The sequence below is a fragment of the Xenopus laevis genome, chromosome 7L, assembly GCF_017654675.1.
Source record: "Xenopus laevis strain J_2021 chromosome 7L, Xenopus_laevis_v10.1, whole genome shotgun sequence".
Taxonomy (NCBI): Eukaryota; Metazoa; Chordata; class Amphibia; order Anura; family Pipidae; genus Xenopus; species Xenopus laevis.
The window spans coordinates 5,065,059-5,080,011 of record NC_054383.1 but is presented as its reverse complement, the minus strand read 5'-3'; the positions used below and the strand labels follow the sequence as shown (position 1 = coordinate 5,080,011).

Sequence of the window (14,953 nt, the reverse complement as noted above, 5' to 3'; positions counted from 1 at the left end):
AGCTGGAAAGAGTCAGAAGAAGAAGGCAAATAATTCACAAATGAAGACCAATTGAAGAGCTGCTCAGAATTAGCCATTCTATAACATACTAAAAGTTAAAAGTGAACCACCCTTTTAAAGGGATCTTCAACCCCTACAATTCCGACCTCGAACCTGCTTTTAATTCCTTATGCAGCTTTAATACAAATGCACCTGATAGAATTCCTCACTATTCCATGGCTGATCCTTTTCCCATCAACATTATGGGGGGGGGGCAGGATTCAGCCCACAAGAGAGAATCTGATCAAAAGAATTTACCTTGATATAAGGATGGCAGCTGCCTTTATGTGTATTACTTAACCAATGACATGGTATTAAGGCAGTTGATTGAAAACGAGTCCCATTCCTGGATTAGGGCAATACTAATACCTTTACTCATAGCCTTTATTATTTAATAATATGAAAACTACTTCAGCTGCTGTGAGAGATGAACCTTATTCTCTGCTGGAAATTTCCCATGTCCTCTAAGCAGCCCAGAGCCCACTGAGCATGTGCAGTGCCGCTGACACACACAAAATCAGGAGCTAGGGGGCAGCTCTGGACAGTAGTTGAGTTTATAAAATACAGCATTTATATATATATATACTGTATATATGCAAATAAAATCAAACACAAGAAGTTCTATTTATACACTGTATTATGTTGGACCCCCCGTTGCCATTCACATTTGGCTCAGCTAAACTTGGAAAGTCCAAAACATGACCCACTTCCAAAATACTTGCCCCCCACCCCCACCCATTCTGTAAGCTTTCCTTTTACTTCCCCTTTAAAAACCGGTGTAACTGTCTAATTAGCGATTATTTAAGAATTATTTGTTAATAGCAGATTGTGTGTGTATATAAATGTACTGTTCCTGGTGCAGATCTATCCAATGGCAGCACAAGGAAAGGTAGAAGGCAGCTAGCAGGCATGGACTGGCAGTCAGTAGAGGATCTGCAGTAAGCTGACAGTTAGTATTTATTGGGCCTCTGTGTATATGAAATGAAACAATTATTATGAATGTCAGTCTGGGGCTGATATCCAATGGTATGCGCCAGGGCACCGGGGTTGGGTACCCCATACAGCAGTTCATACACAGATGTCCCAGCATGCAACACAAATGCTGTGAAATAGTGAAAAGCGAGAAGTCGGTCAAAAGGCCGTAGGGGGCAATAGTTTCCCCTTTAATCTGCATGTGGCTCTGCCGTGTCCCCGGGGAAGTCACGTATTATAAATCCTAGAGGCTCGTTTGGGCACGGATTCGCCGGCGCTAGAGGCGGAGCTTTCATTCTCTTCTTTGGTCTTCAGCTTCAGGAAAGTCTCTGACTTGAGGAATCGACTGTAACTGTCATATTTCATGAGGTTGAAGATCTGTAGTGGCGAAAGAAGGGACGTCATCAATACGAGCTCCGTATAATAAGCGTCTCGTTAGATTCATTGTCAATTAATATATATCTTATACCAACCAAGAAGCAGGAGTTAGAGGACGGGGCACTTCATGCTTCCCCCCAGCTCACCCCTTATAAAAACAACAATACCAAGTGCAGGGAAGGGTTAAACTAAAGAAAATATGGCAGATTGTGCCTTTGTTTTGCACTAAGAACTCATTTTTCTTTAAAGGGGTTGCTCACCTTTAAATGAACGTTTAGTATGATGTAGAAAGTGATATTCTGAGACAATTTGTAATTGGTTTTCATTTTTATTATTTGTGGTTTTTGAGTTTTTATTTTTTTTCTATTTCAGTAATCTGGTTGCTAGGGTCCAAATCACCCTAGCAACCATGCATTGATTTTAATAAGAGACTGGAATATGAGTAGGAGAGGCCTGAATAGAAATATGAATTATAAAAAATAGCAATAACTATACATTCTATGGCCATTCTATAACTTACTAAAAGTTATCTTAAAGGTGAACCACCCCTTAAAATAACATAAATGCAATGGTGGTTCTGTAACCCATAGCAACCAGCCAGCAGTTGTCTTGGATCGGGCCAGTGTGAGTTACACCAGTTGTTCAGTTTGATAAACTTCTAAGGAAACTCTATGAACCTCGGGGCGTATGTTGTGCCCATTGCAGGGCAATTTTGCAGATCAACCTTCGGTGCAATTTCACCCGACTAGACCGTGGCCACTGATGCTCAGATGGTAGCCAAGCCCTTCCTGGAAGGTGCCAAACTAAGCTTCATTATAGGTCATGGGCTGGATGTAAGTAACGGCTACACGTAAATCTGCCGGGCCACCTCACCTGATCCTGGTGCTTCTGAAACATCAGCGGGTGCGGCTCTTCCAGCATCTTCTCACTTATCTTCGACTGACCCTCCACATTGACCTGAGTAGAAGCTTTGCTAGATAGGAAGGTTGTGTAGATATCGTGAGCCTTCTTCAGCATCTGACGAGAGAGAAACAGCGTTGGTATGGTCTATAGTAGGGGGCCCCAACTTTTTTTATGAGCCACATTCAAATGTAAAAAGAGTTAGGGAGCAACACAAGCATGAAAAAAGTCCAGGGGTTGCCAAATAAGGGCTGTGATTGGCTACTTGGTAGCCTCTATGTGGACTGGCTTTGGTTTTTATGTCATTAAAAACAGGCCTTCAAGCCTGGAATTCAAAAATAAGCACCTGCTTTGAGAACACTTAGAGCAACATCCCAAGGGATTGGTGAGGAACATGTTACTCTAGAGCTACTGGTTGGTCTATAGTTACTATTTTGCCTCTTCTGGCACCTAAATGCACCTGAACTCCATAAAGAACCATCCTGAACACTTCCATAGTCAGGCAGCTTGTATCAGTCATCCTTCACCATTAGCAGCCTAGCTTCAACACAACTACTGGATCAACCCTCAATTGCCCAGTAGTCTACACTGTCTCTCCTGCAATCTTACTGACCCGTAGACATTAAAGGGATACTGTCATGGGTAAAAATGTTTTTCAAAACACATCAGTTAATAGAGCTGCTCCAGCAGAATTCTGCACTGAAATCCGTTTCTCAAAAGAGCAAACAGATGTTTTTATATTTGATTTTGAAATCAGACATATTGTCAGTTTCTCAGCTGCCCCCAGTCATGTGACTTGTGCTCTGATAAACTCCAATCACTCTTTACTGCTGTACTGCAAGTTGGAGTGATATCACCCCCTCCCTTTCCCCCCAGCAGCCTTACAACAGAACAATGGGAAGGTAACCTGATAGCAGCTCCCTAACACAAGATAACAGCTGCCTGGTAGATCTAAGAACAGCACTCAATAGTAAAATCCAGGTCCCACTGAGACACATTCAGTTCCATTGAGTAGGAGAAACAACAGCCTGCCAGAAAGCAGTTCCATCCTAAAGTGCTGGCTTTTCTGAAATCACATGACCAGGCAAAATGACCTGAGATGCACCTACACACCAATATTACAACTAAATACACTTGCTGGTTCAGGAATGACATTTTATATTGTAGAGTGAATTATTTGCAGTGTAAACAGTGTCATTTAGAAATAAAAACGACATCATAAAAATCATGACCGAATCTCTTTTAGTTAATGGCTAACTGAAGGCAGACTGGAATGAGTCAGGGCAGACTCCAAACACCTTACCTGCCGTTGGATCATTCAAGTGCATCTAGACCATTGATGCTCCTCTCTGAACAACTAGTAACTTTTTTTTTGACAGATATACAGGCCTCTATGGGAACAGCCAGAAGCAGAAGTGGGATAATCAAGCTGATATGGATTTTATTTTAAAAAAAAAAAACAGAATTTCATGGGGCGTCTCTTATACCTTGTGAGATATGTGGTTGCTCTGCTGCCATAAACTATACGGGGTACCTGCAATATCTCAAAGAAATGTGATATATCCCAATTCACACTTTGAGAGGAGGAATAACGGAGACAGACAGTGGGTGGAGCTCGTACCTGATCCTTGTCCCGTGTTTTCTTGAAGTCCTCGCAAGCCAACCAAAAGAGCAGGTTCTCCTCACTGAATTCCTTCTTCAGGAAATCCTAATGTACAAACAGAACCCGTCACCTTAGGTTTCCATGGGATTAAAGGGACACTGCCGTCCCATAACTACATCCATTTTGTTAAAATCCCAACTAATATTTTACAAAATGTTTAAACTCAGATTAGACCAGTGGCTGTTGGACTTGAGCTGAAGCTCCTCTAACCTTTAGTCATCGCCCCCTAATAAAAGGTTAGAGATATAGGAAAATATCCGCTGTGAGCCAAGCGTTGCTAGGGTTGCCACCTGGCTGGTACTATACCGGCCTATCCGGTAAAAATGATGGTTGATCCCAATGTTATTAATAGGGAAAAAAGATAAATATATAGGAAGGTCAGTGATCCCAATGTTATTAATAGGGAATAAAGATAAATATATAGGAAGGCCAGTGATCCCAATGTTATTAATAGGGAATAAAGATAAATATATAGGAAGGTCAGTGATCCCAATGTTATTAATAGGGAATAAAGATAAATATATAGGAAGGTCAGTGATCCCAATGTTATTAATAGGGAAAAAAGATAAATATATAGGAAGGTCAGTGATCCCAATGTTATTAATAGGGAATAAAGATAAATATATAGGAAGGCCGGTATTTTTTCCAGAAAAAGTGGCAACCCTAAGCGTTGCACATCTGTATATCTCAATGTCCCTTTCAGGCAGGTCCAAGAGATTTCTATTTGTGGCTCTGTATATAGACTTCAGCTGTGAAATATACGACTCCACTTACAGGGAAGGATCTCAGAGGGAAAGGTTTATAGTGGGAAAAACTCAGCTGATTCATAACCTCTGGCACAGGGATATAAACTTGTCCTCGGATTCTCTAACTCGGCCCAGGGACAGTAATTCATGGACATGACTATATACTTGAATGGGTGTGAGGGTCCAAAATATCAGAAATCCCTCAACTGAAAGCAGTAAAATAGGACATTTTCTCAAACATAAATGGTATTGGCAAGTTCCAAGAATAGAGGCAGACTGGCTCACTGGGATACCAGGAGATCTGCTGGTGGGCAAACGCTTTAGTGGCCCATCCAGTCTATCAAGATACTTGGTCTTAATCTCCTGCCACCATCTTGGATCTCCTACCCAATCACAGTATGGTGTGCTCCTATACAATCACAGTATGGTGTGCTCCTACCCAATCACAGTATGGTGTGCTCCTACCCAATAACAGTGTGGTTTACTCTTGGGTAATCATCATGTGGTGTGCTCTTGCCCATATTGTGTACCCCTGCTCAATTTAAACATCCCTGTCTTCTAAAGACTGAAGAAGACCACCTTGGAAGTGGCGCAATGGATAGACGGGTGAAATACAACATATAATGGCTCGTTACTAGCGCATTTCCCCGACACTTGAATTTGTAAAAAAGGATAATTAATGCCTCTGATCTGTCCTGGACAATTGATCTTTAGGGTCTTCAAATTGAATCACTGGGAGGTGAACCCCCTATATATTAAGGGACAGGAATACAGCCTCAATTCCAATGTGATCCGTCAGTTTAGTTTTTTTCTATAATGACTTCTCATCCAGATTATCTCCATTGCACCCAAATACTGGTAATCTCTTCCGGATAAATCCATAGCATCCTGTGGAGGCCGCTACTTCAGATATTAATTCTAAATCAGAGGATGTAATTCTTCCAGATAATCCCAGTCTCTTCCAGGATGAACCCCTACTGTATATACAGTAATCCTATAGAAGGGAGGTCAAGTGAAATCCGGCCACAGCAGAAGAACATGTGGAGCCTCTTACTCAACTGAGCCCTTGCAGAAGTGTTGGAGGAAAGGATGATGTAGCTGAACTGTAGTTCTAATGTGCTGTGCCAGTAACAATACTGGAATGATACTGGGGTACAAGACAGATGGCTGTGCAGTATAATCTTGCCTACAGTGATGACACCTCTGTGTGTTGAACACCTTTCCACTTTGAGTCCTACAATAGTGGGGGTGTTGCCTGAGGTTTACTAAGTCCACGCTGCTCTTCTTACATATCCCGGCCTAAAATTCCTATAGTGTACTATAACAGGAGCTGATATGTAACTTGATAAAACCTTATTTTAGCAGGTATCCCTGATGTCACTAAACTGATGCCTTAGGCCTTCAAGCTTCTCCTCCAGTACTGAGGCCTCCCTTTAACTCAGGCCTTCCAAGATGTCCATCCTGCTGCAATAGTAGAGCTCAAAGATGAAGATGCATGGGCTCCCTCCCCTTTAATAGACTAGGGAACTAAGAAACCATAACAGAACTTCACATCCCCTTTATTTCTTTCTGATACTAAAGGAAAAGGAAAGCCAACACATCAACTTTTCACCATAACGCAGCCTAAATGCCCCAACCAGAACTTCTCTAAACATTAAAGGGATTCTGTCATGATTTGTATGATGTCGTTTTTATTTCTAAATTACATTTTTTACATTGTAAATAATTCACTCTACAATATAAAATGCCATTCCTGAACCAACAAGTGTATTTTTTTAGTTGTGATATTAGTGTGTAGGTGCATCTCAGGTCATTTTGCCTGGTCATGTGCTTTCAGAAAGAGCCAGCACTTTAGGATGGAACTGCTTTCTGCCAGGCTGTTGTTTCTCCTACTCAGTGTAACTCAATGTGTCTCAGTGGGACCTGGATTTTACTATTGAGTGCTGTTCTTAGATCTACCAGGCAGCTGTTATCTTGTGTTAGGGAGCTGCTATCTGGTTACCTTCACATTGTTCTGTTGTTTGGCAGCTGAGGAAAAGGGAGGGGGTGATATCACTCCAACTTGCAGTACAGCAGTAAAGAGTTACTGAAGTTTATCAGAGCACATGACTGGGGGCAGCTGGGAAACTGACAATATGTCTAGCCCCATGTCAGATTTCAAAATTAAATATAAAAAATGTGTTTCCTCTTTTGAGAAACGGATTTCAATGCAGAATTCTGCTAGAGCAGCACTATTAACTGATGCATACCATGACAGTATCCCTTTAAGAACAGATTGTACTTGGCACTGGGGTCCATCTTGGAATAAAGTTTTTCCAAAGTTTTATCAGTACTAAATATGGAACTTTCCACTTCTCTATTGTCTTGACTTGACTATTGACTTGACTTTTCTGCACTGAGAAGAAAACCCCATCATTCTTCAGGATAAATATTTTTGGGAATGTCTGTGTAGTTCTGGCGAGCCCCACCGGCCGGCACATCTTTGCTGTTTATACTTCCTATCATTTGCTGAATGATTAAAGCAGTGTTAATTCCTTTGTTTAACAGCAAAACATGCAGGAGAGATCCAGGAACTCTCGGATTTGTCCAACGCCGATCCCGCATGGCATTCTGGGATTGATACTGGTGGGGGAAACGGCCTTGTGTTTGTGACATGTTTGTGTTAAGACTCAGACTGATCCGATTCTGATCACTTTTCTAGAATAAGATTTTGCTGTCGGACAAATATGGATAAATTTATCTTCTAAAAAGTGACACTTGTCCTTGATTTCCTCCCAGCCGCGTGCACTAATTGTCAGTCGCTGATAATTCCTCTTATGCACAAAGCAGAGATTTGGAACAGAACTGCCTCGACATTCAAGTTAAAAATGAAATAATTTCCTTATGTTAAAGGGAAATCAAACCCTAGGCTTGCAGATGGTATTGGGATATTAAGGTAGGTTCTAGCAGGAGGGTTATTCTCAGATAGACATACAGGTCTCTGAAACACCAATACATCACTCTTGATTCTTTTTATCTGTCAGACAATGATGTACAAGACCTACTACAATCTTTACCTAACATTGACCAGCTTTATCCTGTTCATTACTTTCTTCTTCATTCTCTCTCCACCGCAGTTACCCCAATAGCCATCACCATCATCATCATCACCATCATCAGACATTTCAAGCCCACACTTGAGCACCAGACTATGTGGTTTGAGAGTCCTTCTCCCCACAGCTGGTTCAGTGCCAGGCAACTATTAAACTACTAACTCAGTGTTTCTCATTCCATGACTACATTGCTCCTGACTCGTGTCTTTGCTAATTGTCCTTGGTCTATCTGTAGCATTGGCTACTGTTGATCATCTCCATAAAGATCTCCATTACTTGGAATCCATCATAGAGTCGTTTCTTGATTTCCTGTAGGCCTGCCGTGCCATATCCTGGTATGACCACATACAATCCCCATCAATCACTAGACCCTGCTCATTTCTCAATAACTCCTCGCTGATGGCAGACCTTCTTGGTTGACCTCCTACCCAAGACTTCCTTTAGTGTTTCTGACTCTCCCATCTCTTCTGTACTTTGACTTTGTTGTTGACTAACCTAGAGTCCCAGCTCCTCTCCTTTGCATTCTGTGCAGACTCCCTTGGCAAATAAGAAATATCATCTTTAGGCAGATGAGACCTGTCATCCTCACTTCATTGTCAGCTTTCCAACTATCTCATGACAATGTCACATGGGATGAAAGTGGTGCCTGAAACCCAAATGGTCATCAGCCAATACAATAAAATAAGTTGTCTGTTGCTGTCTGCAACTCTGGCGTCCAACCCCTTCCTCATTTCCATTGTTTGAATGACTCTTTTTCCAAAACCACATCCTCCAATTTCTAGTTCCCTCTCTAAAACATTATAGAATTTACACATTTCTCACTTTCTCCAATCATATTATTCATTGCTGGCTAGGCTCACCCATTTGAACTGCTGAAATGTACATTTCACTGGGGGTGTTCATCAGCAAATACAATAGGAACATTCTTCTAGGCATAATATAAGGGTCTCTCTTATTATGTTGTGGTGTAATTGGTTCCTCACTAAGGAACCAATGTCAATGTCTAACCCATATACTAGTTAACTTGTTGCAAAGAGGAGCAGTTTGGCATATTAACTGCCCCACCTAGAAGTAACATTACTCACTATGAATTCCGCCACCCCTTTGGGATCATCCAATAGACTTTCCAGGGAGGTGGCCCATTTGCGAGTTCCTTTCTGTTCATTGTCCTGGGCATTGAGAGGCGACTCTCCAGTATGAATCTCTGTGCAGAGGGAAATTCACATAATTAGACTTTAATTGACCTACGAGCCTTTTAATAAGTCATTATGGGGAACGATAGGAGCAACTTGTGAAATGAACTGAAACAATGGGTCACGGGGTTGCTCCTCAGGCATCAGGCCTCGATTAGATATTAACTGGATATTACATATTAACTGGAGAAGTAACGTTTTTGATGCTATACCCGGAGTGCTGCCAATTTGGTCAAGAGAAGCTGAACTGGCAGCAGATGTCTGGCCGTGTATGGTCACCAAAAGGCCATGGGTTGGAAACTCTACCTCAAATAACTGTCCCTCATTCTATTACCACAGAGGAAATGAGGGAAGAGAATGGAAAGTCACAGATAGAGATGTTGTGAATTCCATAGAAGTAACATTCTTCTTGTTATTTATTTAAAAAAATCCAAACAGCTGGGCCGAGAGAGGAGAGAACTAAACTTTACACAAAGTCACATTTGCACAAAAATATTCCCTGCATAAAACTGACCCTAGAATCTCAGCCGCCATAAAGCAGGACAGAAATACTGCTTACAATGGGGATCAGATAGGATCTGTGCAGCCACTGGGACAGAATGTTCTGTTATACAGATAGCTAGAATCTCAGCTGCCATAAAGCAGGACAGGACTGCTGCTTACAATGGGGATCAGATAGGATCTGTGCAGCCACTGGGACAGAATGTTCTGTTATACAGATAGCTAGAATCTCAGCTGCCATAAAGCAGGACAGGACTGCTGCTTACAATGGGGATCAGATAGGATCTGATCATTGGACAGAATGATCTGTTATACAGATAGCTAGAATCTCAGCTGCCATAAAGCAGGACAGGACTGCTGCTTACAATGGGGATCAGATAGGATCTGTGCAGCCACTGGGACAGAATGTTCTGTTATACGGATAGCTAGAATCTCAGCTGCCATAAAGCAGGGCAGGACTGTTGCTTGCAGTGGGGAATAGACAATATCTGTGCCGGTGTCCCAGCAGTAAATAACCCCTACAATATTGTTACTTTAATAAAAATGGCATATACATACGATGGCAGGTCTCTCTTGATACAGAAGGAAGCTGTGCCGTAGAAGCTTGCACTTTACCCTAAGGGGCAAATTTACTAAGGATCGAGTGAATTTTCGAAGTACAAAAAGTTTGAATTTCGAAGTAATTTTTTGAATACTTCGACCATCAAATAGGATACTACGACTTCGAATTTACTTCGACTTTGATTCGAAGTAAAAATCGTTCAATTATTTGACAATTCAATAATCGAAGTATTGTCTCTTTAAAAAAACTTCGACTTCAATAATTCGCCAACTTAAACCTGCGGAAGCGCTATATTAGCCTATGGGGACCTTCCAGAGCAATTTTTTTTATATTTGAAGGAAAATCAGAATACGATCGTACGATGAATAAAATCCTACGACTTCGAATTAGAATATATCGATCTATATATAATTTAGTGTATGGAGCTCTATGATTTGTGATGAGCCCTTCCCGTTCCTTCACCCTCCCCCCAGGGCCATTCATGTCTCTGCCTGTGCAATTATCATGACAATCCGAGTAGGTGAATATTATGGGACACAAAAAATCAACACTCCCAAAATGCCTTTGTGATCACATGATGTTGGCCGACAAGTTGCAGCAGGAAAACATTTACTGCATAAATGAAACAAGAAGTAGCAAAGAATAAAGCACAAATTGTTACTTTCCTCCTCCCCACATTGATAAACTCTTCCTCTTTTACTACAAAAACTTCCTCTCCCTAATTAACTGGTGATGCACCTTCAGCCCCATCTCATATACACACAGACAGTAAGTGTATAATATATAGACACCCCCATATCATATACACACAGACAGTAACTGTATAATATATAGACACCCCCATATCATATACACACAGACAGTAACTGTATAATATATAGACACCCCCATATCATATACACACAGACAGTAACTGTATAATATATAGACACCCCCATACAGGCCTGGACTGGGAGTCAAAATAGGCCCTGCCATTCCAAGTACGCAGAGGCCCAAACAGCCCCCTACCAGCCCAAACAGCCCTCAACCAGCCCACTCTATGGTAACTTTCTATGGAACCATACAGCAGCCCTTCTGGCATTTGCCAGAACCCACAGATTGCCAGTCCGGGCCTGCCCCCATATCATATACACACAGACAGTAACTGTATAATATATAGACACCCCCATATCATATACACACAGACAGTAACTGTATAATATATAGACACCCCCATATCATATACACACAGACAGTAACTGTATAATATATAGACACCCCCATATCATATACACACATACAGTAACTGTATAATATATAGACACCCCCATATCATATACACACAGACAGTAACTGTATAATATATAGACACCCCCCATATCATATACACACAGACAGTAAGTGTATAATATATAGACACCCCCATATCATATACACACAGACAGTAACTGTATAATATATAGACACCCCATATCATATACACACAGACAGTAAGTGTATAATATATAGACACCCCCATATCATATACACACAGACAGTAACTGTATAATATATAGACACCCCCATATCATATACACACAGACAGTAACTGTATAATATATAGACACCCCCATATCATATACACACAGACAGTAACTGTATAATATATAGACACCCCCATATCATATACACACAGACAGTAACTGTATAATATATAGACACCCCCATATCATATACACACAGACAGTAACTGTATAATATATAGACACCCCCATATCATATACACACAGACAGTAACTGTATAATATATAGACACAGTGTCACCCCCATATTATATACACACAGACAGTAACTGTATAATATATAGACACCCCCATATCATATACACACAGACAGTAAGTGTATAATATATAGACACCCCCATATCATATACACACAGACAGTATAATATATAGACACCCCCATATCATATACACACAGACAGTAACTGTATAATATATAGACACCCCCATATCATATACACACAGACAGTAAGTGTATAATATATAGACACCCCCATATCATATACACACAGACAGTAACTGTATAATATATAGACACCCCCATATCATATACACACAGACAGTAACTGTATAATATATAGACACCCCCATATCATATACACACAGACAGTAACTGTATAATATACAGACACCCCCATATCATATACACACAGACAGTAAGTGTATAATATATAGACACCCCCATATCATATACACACAGACAGTAACTGTATAATATATAGACACCCCCATATCATATACACACAGACAGTAACTGTATAATATATAGACACCCCCATATCATATACACACAGACAGTAAGTGTATAATATATAGACACCCCCATATCATATACACACAGACAGTAACTGTATAATATATAGACACCCCCATATCATATACACACAGACAGTAACTGTATAATATATAGACACCTCCATATCATATACACACAGACAGTAACTGTATAATATATAGACACCCCCATATCATATACACACAGACAGTAACTGTATAATATATAGACACCCCCATATCATATACACACAGACAGTAACTGTATAATATATAGACACCCCCATATCATATACACACAGACAGTAACTGTATAATATATAGACACTCCCATATCATATACACACAGACAGTAACTGTATAATATATAGACACCCCCATATCATATACACACAGACAGTAACTGTATAATATATAGACACAGTAACCCCATATAATACACAAAAGCCATGAATATCCTGTAAATTATATCCTTATAAACGGTGAGTAGTGATGTCATCAGTTATAAACGGTGAGTAGTGATGTAATTTCTGTCACATGACTTACTAAAATTTGTGTATTATAATAAATAAAGTACCCCCAGTTGTAAAATATGAGGATATTATAAGTTACCTCGGAGTTCCATGACCTGTATAAAAACACTCGGCCTTCGGCCTCGTACTTTTATATGGTCATGAAACTCCTCGGTAACTAATAATATCCTTATATTTTACAAGAGGGGGTACTTTATTCACTATATAATACACAAAAGCCATGAATATCCTGTAAATTATATCCTTATAAACGGTGAGTTCTGATGTCATCAGTTATAAACGGTGAGTTATGATGTCATTTCTGTCACATGACTCGCAGAAATTTGTGTATTATAATAAATAAAGTACCCCCAGTTGCAAAATATGAGGATATTAGAAGTTACCTTGGAGTTCCATGACCTGTATAAAAACACTCGGCCTTCAGCCTCGTACTTTTATATGGTCATGAAACTCCTCAGTAACTTATAATATCCTTATATTTTACAAGAGGGGGTACTTTATTCACTATATTATATACCCGCATATTTAGAAACACCTGTATGGGCACAAGTCAATATCGGTCATTGTATTGTAGTTATAACATACATTGTCCCTATGGAAATGAGAGGAGTGGGCACAGACAGGTGACTTTAGCTTTTGGTTGTTGGTTAGCTGCTAAAAACACATCATGTAAAAAAAAAACTCCTATGTTCCATTGCATTTGGATATAGACTGAGCCCCCCCCCCACTGAGAGTGACACTATTATCAGTATCTGCCCACACACCTCTTCTTCATGCACCTCCTCTGTTATCTGCCACTGGCACCCACACACAATGTACTACTGGATGTAGTTGTGGGGTGCACAGGGAGAATGTAGTAGGGGAATTAGTTGGGGGTACACAGAGAGAATGTATTTGTGGGGATAAAGGGAGAATGTAATTGGGAGGATAAAGAGAGAATGTAGTTGTGGGGATAAAGGGAGAATGTAATTGGGGGGATAAAGAGAGAATGTAGTTGTGGGGATAAAGGGAGAATGTAATTGGGGGGATAAAGAGAGAATGTAGTTTGGGGGTACACAGGGAGAATGTAGGGATTGGGTGGAATATAGAGAAGCAGAAGAGCCGGGAGATGAGCGCTAATTAGCGCTACTATAAATAGTTACAGACGCAGCGCACAGGACGCACACGGGGTAAGTTAGCGACACGCGGCAGTGCAGGTAATTACTGAATATTTGTAGCGAGGGTTTAGCGACAAGGCGCAGACAGACACATCCAGTTCTAGGGAACCCCGAGTTGTACAGACCCCCCAGGATTCAGCAGGAGTCCGTCACCCCAACACATCTCCTACCTGACGGGGGTCTCTTCCTTCCCAACCGGGTAACTGCCCGAGTGAACATCTCCTGCCGGGGCGCCGACTCTCTGCCTGGCGGCCGCTGCTTCCCCTCCCTCCTCTCTCTCTCTCTCTCGCTTCCTCTGAGCTGGGGGTGGCGCTCACATTTAGGCTCCTCCAACTTTCCGGGGCGCTGAGTCTGTTCCTCTGATATAAAACGACTGACAGACAAGGGAGAGACTTCTGCTACATTGTGTCCGGAGACGTAACCAGCAGTGCACAATGGGACAGACAAGAGCAGAATCATTCGCTAATACCCCAGTGGCGTTTGTCATTATTTTGTCCATTCATTTTGGGAATTTGCTTGTGGTTACAATTTATTTCATGAGGCAAATTAACTTATTCTTATGACTGTGAGTCTGACATCTGTCCCTTATACCTGTGTAACCCCTACTTTCCTTTATGAGACTGACACCCCCAAATGTGATCAGCCCAACCCCCACCCCTATCAACTCCATATTCAACCAACACAACTATGTTACCCTAATGTTTCTATATATCTGTAACCTTGTTATGAGCTAAGGGGGCCCAGTCTGAAGGTCAGTTGGGGGGAGATTTGGGGTGAGTGCTTATTTGTGCCCTGGGTACCCCTGGAACTATAGCAGGGTGACTGTTACCCCAATGTTTCTATATATCTGTAACCTTGTTATGAGCTAAGGGGGCCCAGTCTGAAGGTCAGTTAGGGGGAGATTTGGGGTGAGTGTTTATTTG

General features: G+C 41.1%; 1 protein-coding gene across 1 annotated transcript; it reads right to left on the bottom strand.

Annotated features, from left to right (window-relative positions):
* Positions 1–658: 658 nt before the first annotated feature.
* Positions 659–14,276, bottom strand: rgs10.L (regulator of G-protein signaling 10 L homeolog). Its single transcript, NM_001092108.1, is given in 5 exon segments — positions 659–1,389; positions 2,263–2,406; positions 3,911–3,997; positions 8,876–8,994; positions 14,201–14,276. Coding segments are annotated over 5 exon segments (549 nt in total). The 5' UTR covers positions 14,250–14,276; the 3' UTR covers positions 659–1,239.
* Between the last annotated feature and the right edge of the window lie 677 nt (positions 14,277–14,953).